This window comes from Emydura macquarii, unplaced genomic scaffold (genome assembly GCF_026122565.2).
Source record: "Emydura macquarii macquarii isolate MOO-44397 ecotype Brisbane River unplaced genomic scaffold, CSIRO-AGI_Emac_v2 contig_295, whole genome shotgun sequence".
NCBI classification, from domain to species: Eukaryota; Metazoa; Chordata; order Testudines; family Chelidae; genus Emydura; species Emydura macquarii.
Window position 1 is genome coordinate 3,742,988 of NW_027130432.1, and position 23,386 is coordinate 3,766,373.

The following is a 23,386-nucleotide window of genomic DNA, read 5'->3' on the forward strand; positions in this document are numbered from 1 at the left end:
GTAGAAAGACTGTACTTCTCAAAACACCTCAGATTTCCTAGGAATTAGGAAATTGAGAATCAAGGTCTGTATTGTTTTATCACTCTTATGGTGCCCATCAACTCAGTAGCTGAGTGCCTGAATTAACTTTATGCTGAAAGATAACTTGCAGAAGTTACAAGAAGGTGTAAATTTGTATTAAATGTCCAGGTACTGGTGCATTCTGCATCAATGATGACAAGGCAGTATGCTACTCTGAGGTATGAGCTCATTCCTATGAAGATTTTTTAAAGCACCAAAAATATAGCAGATGTATCCAGACCTGTGGTCCTGCTGCAGGCAAAACTCGGAGGTCATTGAGACAGTGGCTTCTAAGGGACCACAGAAATGTGTAAATAAAATGTTTGATAAACTAATTTGGGGTCCAGCCCTCAAGCCCTTACTCAGGCAATGGGATTGCAACCCTATGGGCTCTGACGTTCTGAGTGTTGTCAAATCCTGTGGAAACCGATGACCCTGATTTTGGGGTTCCCTACAGCTCCTTTGAGCTGGTTCAGCTGTTGTACAGAGGTCACAAAGCTGGCAGAATACTATGATTTCCCCCATGAGATACTCCTGGAGTGAGGGAGCTTCCCTGGTGTTGAAGGGCCGGTGAAACTGTACCATGCCACAATCCCCTTTGAAGCCAGTGGCATATAAGGGAGGTGTGGGGTGTGCTACTGAAGCACATATTGCACTCCAGCCTGTTCTGGGCTCCTGGTCAGCCTATATGACAGTTTCAGCAGGATCTAAATGAGAGCAGCCCTTGGGTCTGTTGTCGTTTGCACCAAGGACTGATCCAGTTCCCAGCCAGTTCCATAAACCAGGCAGTACATCAAAGCACCCACCCTGCCCTGTGTCTGCAGTGGAATCACTTTGGCTGGCATGGAGAATTTGGGCCAATGGGAGGAAAACATCAGAATAAACACATTCCACAGTTACCCTCTACTAAAATGTGTAATGCCAGGGGCTGGCAGAGGTTGTGTATTTTCCTCATTCAGCACTGAGGGGGGAAATTTTTTGGAAAGCTGCAGCTAAATGTGGGAAATGATGGGGATCTGACTGTATTTAGAGCATGCAGCGTGTTCCCAAAGTTTCCTCCCTGCAACTGCATGAACTAGTGCGTCAGATTTAGCAAACACATTTCAGCTTTCAGGGGCTTTCTCTATGACTCTGTGCTCTGCTGCCTGTGTCTGGCTGGAAGTGAAATGCACTAGAGCTGCTGCTCCTTTTTTTTTAATTTTTTTTTTTTGAGACTCCAAAAGGATCTTTATTCTCTTTCATGTGCCGCCTCAGTCCAATAGGAATCCAGAGGCTGCCTGCAAGTGGTCTAATCTCAATGAGGTGTCAATCATGTTCCCTGGTGGGTGAAGTAAGGTCTTTTGTAACCGCCTCTGTCTTTGGGAAAAGAGAAGAGAGAGGAGAAAGACTTCAGCAGAGAGAGAGAGAGGAACACAGGACCGTGCTGCAGAAGGGGAACTGAGATTTGATTTTGCTTTTGCTTTAGCAGGGGGCGGGAAGAGGAGCACATGGATTTCTAAACGTTGGGATTTTATATAAAAAACACACTGAAAACAGTCAAATGAATCGTAATTGCAGATCAATGCAGAGAAATGGGGAAACTTCACTCGAAACATGGTTAGTTCCTTTCACTTGCTACTCCCGCAGCCCCTTTCCCCCTTGTTTGGATTTCATTTTGCTTGTTGTGATTTTTATACTGGTGTCTAATGATCTTCCTTTATTATCTCCCCCCACCCCCCGACACACACTTCCCCGTGGATCTGCCTAGCTGCCGTTTGTAAACCCAGAGAAAGTCCAGAAGGTAGGGATGGCTCTTTATTGCTAGTAACTTTCACACCCGCCGCCCCCGCCCTTCTCTCCCCCTAAAACTTTCTGCGGCGGATTCTGTGGGAGGTGCCCGGCTCAGGTTTATCCCCCAGGTGCTGGGCCCCCCCCACCACTAGCACCCTGTGTGCAGCGTGCTCCGGGCTGGGGCAGGCGGAGGGCACCGGTGTGCTGCTCGAGTGTGCCATTGTCTCTTGTGCTTTCCTAGGTGATAGTTTTGCAGTGAACGCCTCTCTGGCTCGGAAAGGGATTGAGGACTGGATGGTGAAGCAGAAATACTTCGGTGGCAGCGGCAGCAGCAGCGGGGGCAGCGGTACGGGACTCCTGCAAGGCTGCCAACACCGGGCTGTGTGCAGGCTCTCCAGCACCAGGGTATGTCAGTGTCTCTGCTGCACAAACTCCCCAACCCCTCCCCCTCTCCTCTTCAAACACCAACAACCAAAGCCCCATTCTCCATTCCCTTCCCAGGGATCAGCTCAGCTGAGAGAGGCTCCCCTTTGCCCAGATGCTGCTTTTAGGGGCTGCCCCGTGGGGTGGCTTCCTTGTGCCCTTTTGATGAGGTTAGAATTGCAGAACAAACTCTGTTCTGGCATAAGAGCCTCTTAGAAGTAAAAGCACCTGCCCGCTAGTTTATTAGCAGGACGATTAGTACAAAACCCACTGCAAACAGGAACAAACAGAAAACCGCTGGAATGTGCCCTGCTCCCAAAATGTACCAAGAGTCGCTACTGCCTGTGGCAGTGAGTTATTGCTGCCCAAGTTTAGCCCTGACTCTCTGACATAGAAGTTCCTGAGTGCAGAGCCTTTTTACTACTTTTGAAAAGTGCTATTTGCTTATTTGCTCACATTATTAGCGCACTGCTGATTTTCTTTTTAAGGAGTTTTTGAGCTTGCCACTTGTCACTTCCCAGCGAGTCATCTGTGACCACATGCTGCCTGGGAGAAATCTATATTCCCCGCCTCACCCCAAATCCTCTGTGTAAAGTTTGGGCGAGAAGGGGGCTTGTAGGTTTCTTTCTTAATGCTGTCTCTTGCAACGAAGGGAATGATGGGTTGTAGAAGACTGATTCTCAAATATCCTACTCCTTTAGGGTCTGATCTAAGACTCATTGATGTGTATGAAAAGACTCCCACTGATTTCCATGGGCTTTGGATCAATCCCTTAAATTGGGTCAGTGGAAAAGTAACCTGAGAGATGGGGAGATTGGAATCTCTGCTTTCTAGTGCAGGAATGTGTGTCAGAAAACACAGTCAGGGCAACATCACCAAACATCCTGCAAACTTTTGTGTTTGAGAGTCATTTCATCATAAGTGGTGCAGTTTTTACTTAACATCTGAACTTTACCTTTCCTCCTGTTTGAGATGTGAGAATTTTTTAATGGACAAGAGACTATTTTGGGATCTTAAAACCTTTCTCTTGTGCTTGGGAGGTCATGAAATACAGAGAACACCTTCCAGAGTGGTAAAAGCTAAAAGTGATTCATTAGATTATACCAAGTTCTTTAGAGGAGTGAGAAATAATTTGGAGATCGTTGTGAAAATGTGATGAGAGAAGCAGAGAAGAAAGAATTTCTTGTTTAAAATAGCAAGTGTGTATAATCTATACACATAAATAGAATATAATAACTATCTGTAATTATTCTTCAATTCAACCCGTTTTTGTGAGTCAAACTTTTGAGATGTGTGTGTGTGTTCTATCCTTTACATGTAGGTTTGGCTAGGAAAGAGAATCTTAAACTGAATACAAAAAGAAAATATTAGTTTAAAATACAGGAAATCCCCCCACAAATTCTAACTTAAGTTTTATGAACCTCAATGATTACTTTGAGAGATTTGCAGAACTCCTAACTCCATGAGTTTTACTCATCTCTAAATGTATTAATAAAAATTCATTGTTTTTCTGACTTAATTGAAAGACCCCAGCAATTAGCTATGTTATCCATACTTTTTACTGTCCTCTAAAATTAGTTAATTTGAAATGTGCTTGAATTTACTATTCCATAGAGGGTGTTGACTGCACATCCTAAAATAGTTTGATGTAAAATGTTTCAAAATAATGGTGGCCTATTGCCCAGTATATATGGCCCCATTGCCTGTTAATTGCTTTAGTGCTATTGGCATCCTGCTGGAAGAGGGTTTTGACAGTCACATTAAGGTTCCTTAAAATATGATGGATATATTTCTACTCCTACAGTAGAAACAGATATGCTGTGTGTACAGTCATTTTGACAAAGGTTATGAAGTCAAGGTTACAAGACCAATTCTAAGACCTAACTTTGGTCCACTGATATACCAAGATGTCATAGAATCATAGAAATATAGGGCTGGAAAGGACCTCGAAAGATCATCTTCTAGTCCATCCTCTCAAGCTATCAAGTGGACTGCAGCGTAGCATCTTAGTTATTAGTTTACTTCAACATGTAGAGGTGACTAATATTTATAATCAATTTCATGGACCACTAAATAACAATTGTACATACCAAAACAATGCCGTACTGTTATACTCGAATCAGTCAAAGTTTGTTCTTTGTGCTTGTGCCATGGTTGAAAGTTTGGTTTTTCATTAAAACCTACTTTAGTGAAAAATTGTATTTTAATTGCTACTATTGTGGTTTGTGGTAGGAATAGTTAGATCAGATGGAGACGAGAATGGTGTTCGGATTCAGGGAATTATCCAGTTGAGTTTACATAAGAGAAAAATCAGTGGCTCTGGAAATATTTTTGTGCATTATTGAGCCTCTTCTCTTAGGAATCTCTAATAAGAGACCTGATGATAACAATGTTGTGGTTAGCGTTTTGGACCTGATTTTATGAAATTTTGTGCATCTTCTCTTAGCTTTTGATGCGAGTTGAGAGAGCTCAACAGTGTTATGCTGTGAAGTTTTGGATCGTCTTGGTGAAAACTTGTTCATAATAGAGAAATCTGACATAACGCTATATATAAATCAGGATATAAACTAATTGCAGGGTTTTGTCAAGAACAGGCCACCAATCTGGTTCACTTCTGTCATCCAAAGAAGTTGACATTTCAGTACATGGGGATTAAAGTAGCCGGTTTGAAGCAACAAGGAATGAATGACTAACATTAACAAAATAAAGTTTAGTATGTTCACATAAAATATAAGATTGAATGTACACAGATGAGTTTCATAAGCCAGTTGAGGGAAATATTTGTGTAAACTGAATCTTGAACTGTATGAGAGGACTATGGTTAAAAAATTCAAGAGCTGTTCTGTGACTGAACTGTAGTTTAGAGTGTTTTCTGATTGGAACAAGCTTTGCTTAGCTGATTTCTCCCCAACATTCATGAGGAGAAAATGAATCAGTGTCCAACTATTGCCAAATACATCAGTCATCTGAGAAGGATCCCATAGTAATTGTTGTTGGGTGAAGGCACGAACAAGGGTAAGGTGGCTGCATTTGAAATAATGCACTTTTGGCATGTAAACAGCCTTCTGTTCTGGGATAAGAGCTCTGATCGCATTAAAACATTGACACCTGCCCAGCAGGGGCTGCTGTGCTCTACATTTTTTAATTACTGTGCAGGCTGGGGTTCAGTTGCAGCCAACTCATTCCGTGACATGAATTAAAGAAAAAAGCAATGTTGGGGTATCCATGATTATGAGGTCTTGAGCTATCTTCTGTTTTTAATGCTAATTGAAACTACTAGACTATGTGTTTGTTGCTAGTTTATGAATGAGTTAACTTCAGGCTGGAGAAAAAGGGAAAAGTTTCCTGTCACTGAGTGTGGATTATCCTTTATCAGTTTTCATTTATTCATCTTGTTTATTTTTACAAACTATTTCTGCAGACCACCATTATTTGATTTTTTTTTTTTAAACTGACAAGCAGCTCTGTGCTAGAGGGAAAATTTTTAAATATAGCATTTGCTTAATTCAATTTACTTTTATCTTCAAAGCCATAACAAATTTTACTAGTTTCTTACTTGAGTGTCTCATCAAAATCAGAGTTCTGGGTTGAAAAATCTGTCATTTTTAATTGCATGCATGAGTTCCAAATAAACTGGTACCCACTGAGCCAAGTTGGAAGTTATCATGATGGGAAAACTAGGAAAGACTTTAGGTATATTGTTAGGACTTTATACAGTTCTTGATTTGCATGTTCCATTCTTATTGATATCAATAGGAGTTGTACACCCTGGCTGGGAACCGTACAGAATGAATACTAAGAGACGTTACTGGTTTTAAGATTGGGGCATGTTTTCCATATGTTCTGTGCCTGTAACTTCCATTGACATTAATGGACATTCCATGCATTGTTTGAAAAGAGAATAGACTGCGAAGTGTCAGCTTCGATACTCTTCTAACAGGATCTTTCTTTTAAAAAGATTGATCTGTTTAATAGTGTGTGTAAGCATGCGTGTGTATGTGTACATAGATATAGTCTATAAAGCACACACGTAAATAGGTCATGTTTCCTGAATGAAAACATAATTCCATAAAAATCATTTTATGATCTATGGTCTGGATTCACATTGTCTCAAAGGCCATTAAAATGGTAACATTAAATATTAAACACTATTTAGCAATATTTTTGGAGGTCATCTCATGAGTAGAACTGTTTTGAAAGGCTGACCTTTTATTGTCATGGTAGCAATGTAGAAATTTTGGACAGTTTATCTGTCTGCCATATTGCTGTGTGCCTACTTTAAAAAAAACAAACAAAAAAACAACATTTTAACTTGCCGCCTTTTAAGCATGCACATAGTCTACTCCATTGGCATTTTGTATATAACATACGCTATTGACTCACGGAAACCTGGTTAAAATTAACAGTGGGTTTATCAGTTGTAGGTATTGCTAGTGTTTGAATAATTGTTAAGTCTGTATGCATCAGGTGTAGTAAACCAAAACAAATTCACCCAAATTTTGCAGTGAAATAGATAGGAGAGAAAAGCCCTAAGTACTGTTGACAACTTGGTGCCAACAAACCTGACAATTTAATTAGTGGTACACATAGTACATCTTGACAGCTCTGATTTGGGAAATTACAGTATGAACACAAACTATCAAAGAATCTCTGAAAGTATTAGTGCCATGGTGATGAGATCAGTGAATTGACCAATACTATATCAGAAAGCTGGATTCCAGGGGAATTACCCTTGAATGATACCAGTTGGTACAATTAAAAACCACAATGCAGTTTCCATATGGAAAGTTTTAAACATCCTTACATGGTTTCAGAGCTATGTGCCGGAGGTTAAATTGACATATGAAGAAAAGCATAAATTAAATATTTTGTATTATGAAATTAGAAAGTTGACTTGCTTGAGCCATATGGAGGAGGTGGATGGGAAACAATCTGCATTTCATCTGTGCTTGTTTCAAAGATACTGTAGATTAAATATGGTGCATTGTCAATTTGGGATGTTGATTGGAAAGCTAAACGGCCGTGAAGTCTCTGCAAACAAATCTTGTTAAATCAATGTATTTGATCTCTTCAGACAATGAAAAATATGGAAGTTGTTACTGAGAATGATGATGATAATGATGAAATATATTCTGTTTAGTAGTTGAGGGAGGTCTAAATCTGACTGACATGGGAAGGTTATGTCACTTAGATTTTCCAATAACAAATAGCACCTCCTGGCTTCATACAAGCCTAATTCTCATGAAAGAGGGGGCTGTTCTAAGGAATACAAATTAGGATGAAATATAACAATGATATGTTATATTCCATATTGGTTTAAATGTAAATAATTTCTTCCAGGCTTTTATACTAAAACTTTGCTTACAACAAAGATGAGAAATTTGTTACATGATTCTGGACATATGGAAATGTTCTTTACACTAGAGCTCATTAACATAAGGTTTCTCTTTACGGTTTTTTTGTATGATCTATAATAAGACTCAGGAAGAGCTAAATAAGTGGATATTTGCAGGCACCCCTCTGAAGATCATCTCAGTTGACTTGAATGGTTGCTTTTGAACTGGGTTAGGAAGAGAGGAAAGAGAAGTCACTTGAGTATTGAAACGTTGTAAGGGTTGACTTTTTTCTGAAGGAGGGTTATTATTGTTGGTGGTGATTTTTAAAACAAAACGGAATGTGCAGTCCATGCACCTCCCACCAGTTGGCCTTCACAGAAATTCTTGTGGATGGGTTATGCTTCATGCTAGCATTGAAACTTGGTAGAAAAGGAAATGGCAGATGTTGAAACGTAAGAAATATTTGGAGCAATTTTTTGTAATGTCACGTTCTTTCCCCCTGCCCCTGCCATTTGTGTTGAGTGAAAGTACCTGTACTTTGTGATAAACTCAGACTTTGTGATAATACATTAAGGTACATGTCAACTCTGAAAAGTGACTATGGGAAAACAACGCCTTTTTACTCCATGTGTAAATTCAGTCCTATCTGTTAATGCATGTGGGTAACTACATCCACAAACTAAAATGTACATATGAATTTACTGACTTATGTGCTTAAATATGTGGCGTTTTATAGCTGCAGTTGGTGAAGGTACATTTAAAAAAAATTAGAGACACAGAAAACAGCCTCCTTTGAAATTGTTCATACAGTGTCATCTGTGCTTTTTCATACTTGTCTTGCCTCTAGTCTGTCCCTGACATCCCTTTGGTGTGGGTTAATGCCTTCTCCAGAAGAGTGCCAATATGCAAATCATACTGAATTGGGCCGGGCTGTGTCTTACTTTTAAGGAGATCCAGTTGTATTATGACAGCAAAGACCATCAAACTCATTTTTGGAAGTCACCGACTTTGGATTTAAAGCCAGTCACCAGAGGCAACAACCCACTTTGTCACTTGCAGTGAGTCCCTTGTGAATCTGTGCATCTCATCTGAAGCATGGCTAGGAGACTGCTTTTATTCTGAACCGAATTTAATTTATAAAACTTCTAAAGTGCCTAGATTTTCTGCCAGCTAACCTGGGGCTTCAGTCTAGCAAATGTATGCAGCACATGCAACGTTAGATCATAGATGGGTTGGTATGTGGTCAGCAAAATCTCTGTGCTGTCTGTCGCTGAAAAATACTTTTGTGTTTTGTGATCATGATGGAATTTAATGCATTTGGGGTCACTGCTGTGGCAGCTTTAAAGGATTAAGTATATTGAGGTTCCCATTAAAGTATAACTCTGCGATTCAAGATCTGTGGAAGAAAATCATGCCCAGGTGTTTGATCTTGGGTGCAGCCACACATGCTGTGAGGTACAAAATAAGGGGGAAGCAAAGTGACAGTACAAAGTGTTGTCTTGCAGGAGGAATGAGATTTGGGAGCAGCCTTAGATCTTTTGATCTACAGTCCAATGCGAATTATGTGTGGTACCGAGGTGACGGATTTGTCTTGGGGGAGGAAAAGGGATGCAGGTGGGCGTGTTAGGTGCCCTCAGAGATAGTTTGCTGTCTGATTCTCCAAAGAGATGATGGTGGTAGCTAAGGTCTCAGCTATTTCCTGTTTTCCTGGCAGAAAATGTATATAATTCCACAAGGGTAATTATACAGGGAAAAGGAACCAAGAGACAAGTAAAAAGGGTCGTGGGTGTGAAACCAAGTCTTAGGCAAAAGTGCCATGTAGAGCACAAGTGCCTATACACGACCTGATCCTGCATTCTTTATCCAGAAAAAACTCGTATTGACTTCAGTTAGAGCTTTTCCTCAGTAAGGAGCATAGGATCCTGGGCTCATAGAGTAAAAGACAATCTCTGGATTGCATAAAATGCTGTGGTTAAGCCTGTGACACTGTTTCTGTTATAAACCTCTCTCTTTTTAAAACAACAAATAAGAATTTTGTTTGTGAACTTTCCAAGTCTTTCTCGGTTTCTCCCGCTTCACATAGTGTACGTGTGTGTGTATATGTTACAGACACTCTCTCCCCTAAAAGAGAGAACATCACAATCTAGCAAGGAGAATACCTATCATTCCAGCTGAGCAAGGTCTAAGGCAATAACCCAAAATATCCTGGAAGAAATTCTAAAAAGCATTGGAGAAATCAATCATCTAATCCTGGAGGAAGGTCTTTGATGTAATCCTAGTAAGTTTATACTGGGAGCCTGCCTATTTCTTTATGGTCAACTGTAGACTTTCTATATGAAAAGTGGATGAAATAATTTCATATGCTTCTGCTTTTAAAAAAAGAAGTTTCATAGTTTTCTAAAGGGTACACACTGTTTAAATGCAGACTGTGGCCTAAGACCAGGTGGGGAGGAAATACTTTTCAAAACAAGTACTTACAGAAAAATAAATAATACTTTGATATTTTCCCATGGAAATACTGTCCCCCATTTAGTCATGCTGAATATTTAATTTTATTTTGAGGGTAAACATTACAGGTTATCACAGTTTAAACTATTTTTTATTTATATAAAGATTATGTACAAGGACTTGTTCCTAATATGGAGGTATGTATTAAAGGAATCTTTAAGATACCTTAAATAAAATATTTGGATAGTTTTATTTTTAAGTAACTTTTTGGGTTGGTCAAGTCTTATTTACATAATCTGTAAAACCTCCACATTATTTTCCTATACCCTTAGGGCTTGATCCAAAAACCCACTGAAGTTAATAGGAACTTCATTGACTTCAATGGGCTTTAGTTCAGGTTCTCTGCAGTATGATCTGGTGAGGATGGTGGTATAAAATGGCCAAATTAACAGTCTGTTAATTCACTAGTGTTTGCACTGATCATGTAGTGGCAGCATTTTTCCTCCCAACCATGGCAATTTACTCAGTCGCTTTTCTCTGACAGTTCAGTAAGGATTTTGTCAATTACATTGCATGTTATATTCTCGGATAATCAGGAATAGGGCTTTGCAGGTGAGTTTTTAAATATATTTTAGCTACGGGATTAGTTAGTGCAGTGGAACAGTCCATTAACATATCACATACCTATTTTTAATGGTTTGGAGGTTGACTTTTTAATTTTTTAAAATCCGATGAGCTCTGTTATATTATTCCATTATGGTCTCACCCACATTTCCATAATAAACCTCTTTTATTAATGGTTTATTCATGGCTGATTAAAGACACATACCAAACCTTTTGCTCTGGACTAATATGTCACAGGAAATTGGGCAGCAAATTTTTCATATTATTGCTACTGCAACTATTATAGGTGGTCTTTCACCTACCCTGGAAATGCACCCATTGCTGGATTGAAGCCTGGCAGCTGTGCAGCAGCTGACATGAAGCAAAACAGTTTAGGAAGTATATTGTATCCATTTGAGGGGGGATTTTAGGAAGGCAGAATGTGATTACCCAAGTTGGAATTTGGTCAGATCATCAGACTTAACACCCCAGCTCTTTTTAAGATGTGTTAGTTTAACTAGTTTTTTTTTTTTTTTTTGGGGGGGGGATGGACGCGGGAGGGGGAATTTTTTTTTTTTTTTTTTCATTTGGATGAAACCAGTGTTTGTGAAAGTGCAGGACTAACGCCAAGCACGGGGCAGATTTATGTTGTTAAATGCTCTCTGAACTCCATGGTTGCCCTGTGCTCTTCTCCAAAGAGGGTATTTAGCCCTTAATAAGGACAGGAGCTCTGCAAGCTCTGCCAATGCTTAGCCTATGTGCATATTAGACACAGTTGATGCCCAAAGTACATCTTTGCCGGTACAACTTATTCATAACCTGTGGCACCCTGTGATTCTTGCTAAGAGGCCCAAACTGGAATGACAAGAGCTATGGAATTAAAGATCCCTCAGTGAGAAGCTCCTTGGATTTGGCAATAACTAAACAGCAAACAATAGGTAATGTCTTGTGGGATCTACAAAAATATGGTGAGGTCCCTTTCTAGCTCTGTAGCAGTAGCTATTATTTGACCCTGTTCCATGTGTTGTACATGTTTCTGACGGCAACCTCTGTAATACTGGTGCACGACCAAGGAACTGAAACACAAAAAGCTGTTCATTTCACCTCAATGGAAAAAAAACAAAACAGGGAAATTGATTGCTTCCCAAACAGAGAAGGGCGAAATTGGTAGATGAGAAAAATCTTAATTTCTTACTCCTAAGAGCATGTTAAAAGCAAGGAAGGAGATCCATATCTTACCGTTATGGCAGAGTCAGAGCTTCCATCAACCTCAACAGGAGCTCTGAAAAAAGATTGTGGCTAGGGTATATTCATAATAAATAGAAAGGCAAAAATTAGTTGTTTTTTCAAATCGTGGTGTTTTTCTATAATTACTTGTTGTAGGCCAGATTCTGCCCTGGGTTATAAATCTGTGCAAATCCACTGATTTGAGAAGTCCTTTTAATGCATATGTAAGGGCAGAATTTGGGCCAGAAGGGTAATGCTGACTTTTTTTTAAAAAAATGGAGTGAGAGGGAAATTTGGCTTTTAATTAGACCAACACAACTCTGTTGATTCCAGGGAGGTGGCATGTGTCTAACTGAGGGCAGAATTAAGCATAGGGAAGTTGACCCAGTTCAAACGGAACCACCACTTTAAGGCCCTAACCTTGTAAACTCATTCATGTGGGGAAATTCTTAGCAGGATGCCATTGAATCTTGGGTGGCTCCCATGTGTGGTGGGGGACCAGGAGTCTGCACACAGTGTTCAGTTTGCAAGATCAGGGCTCGAGAGGTTCTTCTGATGGTTGGGCTCATCTTCTGGCTGTAGAGAGGAGAAGAAGAACGTGTACCCTGGACTCAAAGATTTTGGCTGCAAATGGTTGAGTCATTAAAATAGTGCCAAAACAAAATGTTATCCCATGGAATCTGGGTGCAACATCTTCCGGGGCTAGCAAGACTAACTGTATCATGGATTTTATGCAGCATGGATTTTCATTGGCCGCATTGATGGGCCACCATGATTCTCAATTGTTGCCATCTTGACTAGATAATAAAGCACTGTTTTTCATCCATTAACAAAGTTCTGTTTACCAGCAAGTTTTGCACAAACTTTACGTACCTTAATGAAACTCCTGAAAGGAGTTCTGTAAGGAGCTGCATGATCCAGGGATTGCCATGCAATACTTCTGACTGTACACTATTGATATGATACATTTTGGAGAGAGGGAGTTTTTTGTGGAGCATAAAGGGTTATGTTGTTAAAACTACACAGGCGCCAATCCACCAGCACACCGCAGGTGATCTCAGAGTGAATGTTGTTTAAAGCGCCTGTCCCACAGTTTCACAAATGTGCTCTGACCAGAGGATGTTTTTCTAACTTCAAAGGGCTTCTCAGACTGGCTCGGTGCCTCACAGACTTGAGTCCACAATTCCTCTCTGCTCGTGATGTGTTCTAACCATGTGTGATTTTTGGTATGTGATGTTTTCTTAGAGCCGCATTGACCTGTGTTCAAATGAAACTTGCTATTAAGCTTGTAAACACAAACTTGTCGTGTGGGCAGTTTTCATCTTAACCTGATGTGTGTCTATTTTTTTTTTAAAAAAAAGAGCTAGAATAGACATCAAACGGAAGAGTAATTTATGAAAAAGAAAAGAAAAGGAAAAAACAAAAATAAACACACAGCAGCCTTTTCAATTGCACCATCCAGAGACTCTTTCTGAAGTTAAAGATCAAGGAGTAGGTTCTTTGCCAGTCATCACTGAGAGAACTTGTGAGTATTCCCGCCTCAGCACTGTTAATGTTACATTTGGTTACTTTAGTCAAAGTTTTATCTGCAAATGGGCAGTGTGCAATGAGTGAGCAAGCCACAAGTGGGTAGAAAATGGAAAATACTCTATCACTAGCCTGCTTTTTCTAGCAACATTTTATTTAGATTTACTTTTAGGAATCAGAGTATATATTTTTAAATACTGTTTTTTCTTTTGTAGTTTTGGAAAGTGAGTTTGGGGGTAGTAAATCATTACATTTTTCCTAGCACTCCATTTCTCAAATAACTTAATATTAATTTATTTTTTTAAAAAAGGCAGACACTAATTAATAGGCAACTGAGTCATAATGAACTAGGGGCTGGATCCAACTCCCCTTGAAAGCAATGGGAGTCTTGCAAGTGACTTTAATGGGAGGAGGTGCAGGCCTAGAGGTCTCTATGTAGATGAACTGATATGTATTGTGCTGAGTCAGCTGTTGTAGTGCGGAACATTCTGATGTTCCACTGAAGCAACCATTAACTCTATTGGATACCATTTTTACAACACTGATACAACTTTTAAAACCAGAACGAATGGGCTAATGATGTTGAAAAAGCATATGGGTTTACAATTTTGATTAATATTTTATCATTATTGTTGCTACAGAAGTTACATAGCTTACAAAAATGTTTACTACTAAAGCAAATAAAATATTTAGGTCAGAGTGTGATAACTTTAGACACACTGAATGGTACATTACACCATGTTTGGTCCAATTGATGCCAGTGATGGACTACTTGTGGAGTGAGGTATTACTCATTGTGAGTAAGGATATCTCAGTCTCACCCTTAATAACCAGTTAGTTAGATTTGCATTTCGGGCATGATCCTTAAGTCCTCACAGACAGCACACCCGTTGAAATCTGTGATCTGTAGGATATGATGCCCTAACATGAAATGACCTATACTGTCTTCCCATCATGTGATTATCACTCTGGACCATCCCAACATGTTTATTTTGGTTGATTTTAAAGCAGGTGGCCAGGATAAATCCCTAGTTTCAAAGTCATAGCAGCTGCTTTGAAATGTTGTAAGAAGAGCTGTGGTCTCTTAACACAAAGGAACTGAGCTGTTCTTTGGTATTAGAGCATCATCATCATCCTGAGAAATGAACTCTTCTTTTTAAAAATTCCTTCTGCACAGAAGTTTGGAGTTTATGCTTCATAATTCTAAGGGCAAAGAGCTGAAAGCGTTCCTTGTTTGTTTGATGATTGTAGGTACTTCAGAATTCCTCAATGATTCGAGTCATTGGAATTTAAAGACTGTATTAAAAATTAATAGCAACATTAGAAATCACAGAGGAACTACAGAAAGCTCTTGCATTTGTCTGCATTAAAATAATTCGCATGGCTTTTAAAAAAATATGTTAAGTTTGCTTTTAATTGGATGTCATTGTGGCAATCAGCGATGAAGACCTAAGCATTTCAAAGCTAAATCAATTAATAAGGCCAAATGGCCATTATACCATCACACTAATGAAGCTATGATTAATTAGTAGGAAATATTTCATTACATGTTCTCCACTTCCTCTCCTTATAACATTTTCTTTAAAAAGAGCCTCTTTGAGTTCATTTTTTGATAGCGTCTGCAGAATGATGAATTTTCTGTTGTTGAAGGTTTAAAGAGAATTTGTGAAGGATTTTTAGAGTTAAGAGTTTTTTTAGAGTTAAAAAATTTGAGAGGATTTTCTTTTCATTGATCTTTTTTCTCTGTATTCCTTGTCACCTTATTGGATTATAATTTTTTTTTCCTGTTTTGAAAATTGCCTATATATAGAGGGTTAAATCATCATTTTTTACAAGCATGAGGGAAAAATACATTTTAGAAGATGCACACACCTTGGGTTTCACTCTGCCTTCAACCTCACACCTTCCCATTTTGTAAAAAGTGTGTCAGGCAAGGATGAAGAAGAAGCAGGCCCCTTACCTTGGGTGAAGTAGTAGAAATCTAGGCCTGGGGAACAGAGCTCAAGAATGTTGGTCATAGACTTTCATGCCTGTAACAAGAAGGTGGCTGGAATGGAGCAATTCTTCAGCTTGTGTGCAAAGGGGTGGGAAGGATGCATGGGGCAGAGTTAAGGGTAGTGTAGCTATGGAGACATGATTAGACAAGGTATTCTCTGGCTCACATGCTCAGGGTGTGTCTCTAGACCTTACATGGAAAGTGTCTGAGGCTATGGCAAGATCTCTGGCCTCTGTGTGAAGGATGGACGAGAGTACAGTTGGTCTAGGCACTTTAATACTCTTTTGCATTTAAATTCTCAGCTTTAATAAAGTCTTTTTTCTGTGGTAATAATGTTAATGGCTGCAGCAATGTTATTTAGGGTTGTATGTGTAAAATACCACATGGTCTAATGGCTTAGGCATAGGATTGAGTTTGGAACACAGGAGATCTGCACTCTGATCATATGCCACCATTTGTTTGCTGTGGCCTTAGGCTGGGATCTTCACAGGGTCCCTGGGAAGTTAGGTATCCAATCCGCATTGAAATTGTCAGCGTTAACCCCATATCCCCATCTGTAAAACAAGTATAATACTTGCATTTTACCTACCTACCTTTCCTGGGTGTTGTGAAGATTAATTAGTTAGTGTTTGTAAATTGTGTTGAACACAAATCTGTGCATGTCAGCTTGATTGGATGCTAAGCTGTTGAAGGTGAAGCGGAGGGGGGTAAGAGATTGGAGTGCCACTGGAGGAAGAAGGACTTTGAATCCTTGCCTAGATGGAGGGAGGCTGTGAAATTGTTTCTTCTCTGAAAAGGGATTTTTCTGACCTGTCCCAAGAGCCATGACATCTTGTTCTGAAAAGGTCACTTGCAGAAATAGTCAAGCACAGCAAGAAAGGGTTATGCTCCCACCCACCTCTTTTCCACAAAGCTTGGGCCAGTTCTGGAGCTGGAGGGCCTGAACGCCTGCCTGCCACGTGTGAGCTGAACTCTGCACCTTATGGCTGCCCACGGCAGCAGGAGAAGCTATTACCCATTCGTAAACACTGAATAGTGCAGCTCTTTCTCAGGAAGCCATCACTTGATGGCAATGATTTAGCCAACTGCTGCTCTCTCTCTCTTCACATCATCCTTCTTGGGAAAGATTATTTAAGAAGATAGTAGAGGGTGAACTGTGAGACTATATGACTTCTTTCAGTCTCCTATATCCCTTCCAATCAGTTTTCAGACCAGGAAATGGCAGTGTGGTAGAGCTGGTGGAACTGATGGATAGCTTCTTATGCCTTTTTGGATGGGATGATGTATTTCTGCTGGTTCCCTTTCAGGATCTGATTGAGATAGAGGTGTAAAACTGCTCTCTTCTCTCAGAAGATCCCCAAGAGTGGTAGCTGGCAACTGCTTCTCCTCCCACAGGACCTGGCAAGGCGCATTTCTGCAACCTTTTTATTCTACATCTGTGTGTGGCTGTTGTGGGAGAGCATAGGATGCTCTAGGCTGTGCTACCACTAAGACGCTGTTGACGCCAAGCTCTGCCGGTTTCTGGTTCAGGGTGGACAGTGAAGTCTCCTGAATGTCTCAGTTTCTGGAAAAAATGGGAATGTTAATGGAATGCAACTGGCTCAGATTTAATCCAGGCAAAACAGAGGAAACTAACAAAAAATCTGTTATTTCCTACCCCGTTAATTGACAGAAATGGTGTGCAACAGTGGTTGTCTGCAAGACTTGTCTTTGCTTCTGACCATCTAGCAGTAATGGCTAAGAACCTTTCCTCTGTGGCTGAGCAGGAGACTGCCTTTTCCAGTTTGATGGGAGATATCAAATGTGATGATCCATGCTTTTATCACCTTTAGTCTAGACTATATTTACAAGCTATACTTGCTCTGAGAAGGAGGGCCACCAGGAAAGTATCATTAATATAGCATAGTGTGGCCTGCCTGCAAAGCAGCAAGAAAACACCACCAGTGCTGTGTTGTATACTAGTTGCCTATCCAATTATGCGTCCAAATGAATGTTTATCTACAAAGCCAGGAATAGGCTGTGGCTATCTCATTAACCACTTTTCACTCTATATCCTCACTTCAGCCTCTGTGTTTTCCTTGTATGTTCCAGATCTCAGGATACCCTTTGGACAGGGAAAGGGCATGGTAGGGCTTTCTCTGTGGTGGTGCCCACAGTTGTGGAATAGACATTTTCCAGAGATCAGGCTGGTTCCCGATACGCCCTCTCATTGCTTTGCGTAGGCATTTTCCCAAACTGGCAACGAGTCTCCGTGGAGTTTGATCCTTCTACTAGGCTTTGAAGGAGGAGGAGAGGCTTTTCTTCCATTGAGGACAGTACTTCCACAAGAAAAAATTATGTAAGAGTGCTTGGATACTATAGTGATATGCACTCTGTTAGTGTGTATAATGGTCTCCACTCTGAATAAAGCTTACTTCAACTCTGAGTTCTCTTGACAAACATTGTACTGAAACATTGTGCTGTCCTCATGGTAAAACCATCTACAGGCCAAATGGAGGGTAGAATATGGCAGCCTTATTGGTAAGTGGAGTATGTTGCCAGGAGCATAAATAGCCCATGCTCCATGATCTCCACTGGCTGCTTGTGGATTTTTGGATGATATTTAAGATGTTGGGCTTTAACTTACCAAGATCTGCGGTCTAGTCTTCACTGTGGAGTTAACTAAGGCTCACGTGTTGCTCCTAACCTGTCTCCCATCCACACACAAAATCCTCTTACAAGGGTAGTGGTGCTTTACATCTGAGCCCGCTGACTACCCCGGAATATAGGATAAAATCTAAGTGCTGCTTATCCTCGAACTGGTAACCCGCCCACAGTAAGGATGCAGACTAATCCACTCAAGTGCTGATAATCTTCCAGTGCCCTCCCATAATCCCCCTGTGTGCTCACAAGGACAGACAGGTTCTCCCACAATTTCCCCGAAATGGCTAGACGTTCTCCCACAATTCATTGGAAAAAGAATCCAAAGAGTGGCAGCAACGTTTATGAATCATGGGATATGCCCGCAGAAGTCTTAGTGCCTCACCCAAACAAATGCGGTACCAGTGTGGACATAGTCAAGTGGACACACTCAAAACTGACTTTGCAGTATGGCCCCTCACAGGTGAGCTAAGCTAGCCAGGGTGCTCACACCTGGGTGTTAACCACCTGAGTTAATGCTGCAGTGAAGATGTACCCTAAATGGTTGAGTATATACCTATCGGAGAGACCACCATGGATTACTGCTACTGTTGAGATTAGCAGAGGTGCTGAAGACCCACTCAGGTAAACAAGAGAGGGGTGGGTGTTTACAGTTGATCCATGTGGTGAGGGCCTCCTTTAGAATTTGGTGACTTTCACAGTATGCTGCATAGTTTAATCTCCTCCTCCAGACAACTGAAAATGGGAGGGAGGGTGTCAGTGGGGGAGGAAATTGTAAGGAGTATTGGAGAAGAAGGGGGATTTGCTGGTCGAAGTTATATTGAATTGTACTGCTTCACTTAAGCTATGTTGGAGTATTAATGAGGTTGTATGTTTATGTTATGTCCAGGGTGCCTGCAGTCTAAGGATAAGGTGCTCTTTTTATCAGTTGTGTATACATTTAAATAGATAAAATAATAATATAAGAAGAGAGGAAAGTTGCTCCTTTGACACTGTTCATAGTAATAAGTGAGATTTTTCTCATTGGAGTCATGTGGGCTAAACCAAGGAGAGCGGAAAGAGTATCATTAACTATTTCATCAGTGATTGCAAAAGTAGCTCTGATATGCCAGTCAAACCTTAAACTGTGGGCAGATGAGCCTTCCGTGGTGTTCACTTATATAATGAAATGACCATCTTCATAAGGTTATTCTTTGGAGCAGCAGAGATTATGTGTAAGTGTAACTCATGTCAAAATGTTTACAATGAACTGAAGTGGACTTGTGAGTCAGAGCAGTGGTCTTTTGTCTGGGAAGTGGCTTTATAGTGAGGGAGAACTCTGTCTCCTGTGCTGATGGGATTTTGTATTATTAAGTATTGAAAGTGGAGCAAATTTATAGGTTAATTAGCACTTACTCCCTTCTCCTAACATTCCACAATGAAGTGTCACCACCGTGTGTGTCTGGAAATGGTGAGCGACAGCTAGAGATGAATATTCCAAGGCTTTTTTTTAGTCATTGTTACTTAATTTTCTGCTTGAACAGACATTTGCTCTTTTAAATAACATGGACCAAAATTAAATGTGTGGTGTTGAAGATACAGTTATCATCCTGTTTGATACCAGCAATTGTCAGCATGTCTATACTGCATAAGCATGTGTGTGATAGTCAGCCGCATTCCCATTTTGACTTGAAAGCTTGATTTTAGAGAGGGGGGGGGGGGAAGGTTTTGTCCTGTTTTACATAAAGCTTAGGAGAGTTAAAACAAATTCCATCTGTCTGTAAAGGAGTTAATAGCATCTTTAGGCACTTTCAGTGCATTAGAAGAGACAACTTCTCTGATGAATATTGGATTATAGGGATGATTTTAGTCCAAGAGCTGTGTGGTTTTGGAGAGTGCAGCCAATCTGGCTGTAGTAATTGTAGTTAGTCTGTGTATTAGACCTGTGTTGAATTTTTTTAATTTACCTGTGAGGGAAATTCTTTGCCACAGAGCCAGCAAATTCCTATTTCTCAGATTTTTTTTTTCCCCACTTGTTTCATGTCTCCAAACCAGATCGATTAGACGTTTCCATTTTAACAGAGGTCTCTGTGGCTATAAACTTGCTTTGAATGCCACATGGTGCAATAGCTGAACATTAGTGGGGAAGTATAAAGCCACATCGTGGCCTGGCTAGCATAGGCTTGCAAGGGAATAAGGAGCGTAAGGCTTCCCCTGATGCTGACTAACCACACCATGAGTAGCATTGCAGGAGGGGACACACACTCAGTAGAGCCACTACTTCCCCCTGCCTGTAAATGAGTTAGGATTGGGTGGAGCTAGGATTAGCATACTCCCAGGTTTTCCCAGACATGACCTCCTTTTTTGGAAGTCTGCTCTCAGTCAAGGAGGATTTTTGAAATAAGAGTCAAAGTCCAGGGTTTTTAGAGCAGATGCTGCAGCTCAAAAAGAACCCCAAATTGGTCCGCTTCTTGATTGGTCCCTCCCCTGCATCTGCAGCTGATTGGTCCATTCCCCTGCAGCCCAGGTTCCCAGCCCTTGGAGAGCGTCCCACAGGTAGGCACTGGCTGACGGCTGGCGCTGGATCCTGGGCTTGTGTCATCCGTCCTCCCATCGTGACAGGGAGAGATACTGCCCCCACCTCCAATGAGTACCCCTCCCAGTATACCCCCGCACCTCCTAGCTAGCCCTCCCACTACACACACACCCCTCCAGCAACCCCCAAATAGCCCCTCCAATGTCCACAACTGTACTCCATTCCAGCACCCCCCCCCTCAGCTTCTCTACCCCAGTGTCCTCTTTTTGGGAACCTGAAATATGGTAATCCCAGGTGGAGCCAATCCCCCCACCTGGTGGTATAGCTGTGTTGGGCGGTGTATAATGTGCCAGGTGTAGACCCAGTGCAGTTTCCTCCCTCCTGTGGGCAGTGAGAAAACCAGAAAGAAGATTGTGACCCAGAGAGTCACAATCTCCATCCCAGGCTGCTCCAGGGACAGCACTGCAATCAGCTGACTCCTTACTAAATTCTGAGCATATAGTCAGGATGTAGCCCATAGTACCTAGAGAAAACACTCCACCCTTGATTGTACAGTGTCTGAGGGAATTGCCCCTGGCTGGCTAGCAATTAAGAAATCCTGGGTTAGACTTCATACTTATTATCCAACTCCTCAAATTATTGTTCTCTGGAAATGTATTTGGCTTCACTATTTCCAGTGTGTGAATAATGGAAGACTAAGAACGATGTATAAATGACTTATTTTACAGCCAGTGATGTATGTTGTATAGAGTCCAATAAAGTTAAGCAGGATTAAGGTAAATGACCTCACGAGCAAGGAGGTCTCAATCAGGGCACATGTCTGCAGTTCTGTACAGCAGCTAGCTATTTATAGACTTTGAATCAAAGGCTTGGACAACTAAACAAAACAAGTCCCAGGAGGTGTACTATTAACATGATTCTTGTGTATGGAGCAAATACTACAGAAGTTTGAAAAACATTTTCCAGCTATTGCTAAGAATAGAGATGGGATGTGAGTTGTGAAGTTCAGATCTGGATCCAAACTTTCTCTGTATTTGTGGTTTTGGTTTGAGTCTGTCTCTAGTTACCGTGGAGCTACATTTCAAATGTCACCTTTGTGGCTTTAGAACTTATGGATGTGATGTTTTAGCAGCGGAATTCTTGCTTTTTCAGAGCATTTTTATTTTAGAAAGTATTTCTTGTCTTCAATGGTCCCAAGCCCAGCAGACCCTGCTTTGATATGCAAACCCAATGAGTACTCTGGTGAATTACAACAGCAAGATATTTGTTAAAAAAAATTTAAATAATTGTGTAAAATCATGCTTTCTGCTTAGTCTCGTGAAGAGAAAATATGAGACTTCATTCCTTGTATATCATGTAAAAGAAAAAAAAGAGACAAATATCCTTCTACCATTAAATGTCGTTTTGTTAAGAAGGATTTTATTTCTTTGCTTTTACTTCAGCTTATGTAGCTCATTCTGCTCCATTGCATAAATGTTTCTAGTCAGTTTATTAAAAAACAGAACCAAAAACCTTAAGCTGAAAATTGAATGTTCCTTTTTAGCTAATTAAACTTGATGCTGCAACGTGTCCTTGTGAGCTGACCCTTTCACCCACACTGAACTCCATTGAAGTCAGCAGGATTCCCTGTGGATTCAAGAATCCAGCCATGCAAATCCAGTTGGAAAATCCTGGTTTAAGTTTTCTTCTGAGAAATGCATTATATGGTTGTCTGTTGGTGTTTTAAATATGTGTGGAATTTTGGATTGAATCTTAATTCTTTATGAATGAGAGTCAGAAATGAATACATGAGTTGGAAACAAAACAGTTGGCCGGGACCTGGACAGGCTCCATTGTGGGACATCACCCATTGTATCCGTCCAAGTCTGCAGCACTTGACATAATCCTGGACTAGGCTTACTTTGAGCAGAGGCTGATAACATGTGAAAATGGTCTATGGTTTTGTGATGAAGTCATATGCCCATCAGGCATTTGATGCTGTCTGTTTTCACAGGGGTATTACAGCTGGCTTCAGTAGACCTTGATATCGGCAATTAATAATTGTGGAATAGAAAGCATTATAGTGTGGCTCAACTGTAGAAGCCAGTGTAAATAGGTTCTCTAATATTTGGCAGTTAGTCATAAATGTAATCTACTCATATAATTCCAGCCACACATGCAGTCACACTATAAGGCCCAGTTCAGGGCCCCTTTCTCAGGCTTGTTCCAGCTGATACCAAAGACTTCAGGATTAGGCCCTGTTGAAAATAATTACTTGGTTAGAGGCATTTGAATGTGACCTTTAAAGAAATCCTTGTTCCTTTTTCTGACTTTTGAAACCCTCATTAGGACCCCAGTTGAAAGTCGGTGGGAGACGTCAATGAATTTAGAACTGGGCCCTAGCTGAGGTGTCATTTGCTGTTCTGTTTGGGGCATTGCAGGAAGCATCTGTTCTTCAGAAACTGTCTTATGCCAACAGTACGGTTATCCTTCTCCCTTTCCTGTTCTTCCTTGGAACTGTGAGAGCTTCTGTCCTTCCAGTTGTAATAGATCTGTAGGAAGAGAGATTTTGATACAATGGGCTTGTCCACATTGAAAGTACATAAGCACTGGGTAAGAAGCCTCTCACTTCCATTTGTTTGCCTTCTTAAATGGGTCTTCAGCAGCAAGTTGGTACCATTGGTAATACAGAGAGACTACCTGGGAAATCTGAACACTCATTCAGTGATAACACTTCCTAGGTGTTCATATTGTTACTAATGAATATTCTGTATCACTGGCAATTAACTTTGAAAAGTCCTGAACAAATGTGAAGTTATATAAGAGTGGAGGGGAAAAATTGGACATATTGCCAATTTTCAG

General features: G+C 40.6%; 1 protein-coding gene across 2 annotated transcripts in view; it reads left to right on the top strand.

Moving 5' to 3' along the window:
* The first annotated feature begins 1,182 nt into the window (after positions 1-1,182).
* Positions 1,183-23,386, top strand: part of NKD1 (NKD inhibitor of WNT signaling pathway 1) — a 151,352-nt gene continuing 129,148 nt past the window's right edge. For both annotated transcript variants that reach the window (XM_067550815.1, XM_067550823.1), the window contains exons 1-3: positions 1,183-1,656; positions 1,808-1,840; positions 2,072-2,235. In XM_067550815.1, the coding sequence (XP_067406916.1) occupies positions 1,632-1,656; positions 1,808-1,840; positions 2,072-2,235 (222 nt within the window). In that variant the 5' untranslated portion in view covers positions 1,183-1,631. The remainder of the gene's footprint in view (positions 1,657-1,807; positions 1,841-2,071; positions 2,236-23,386) is intronic.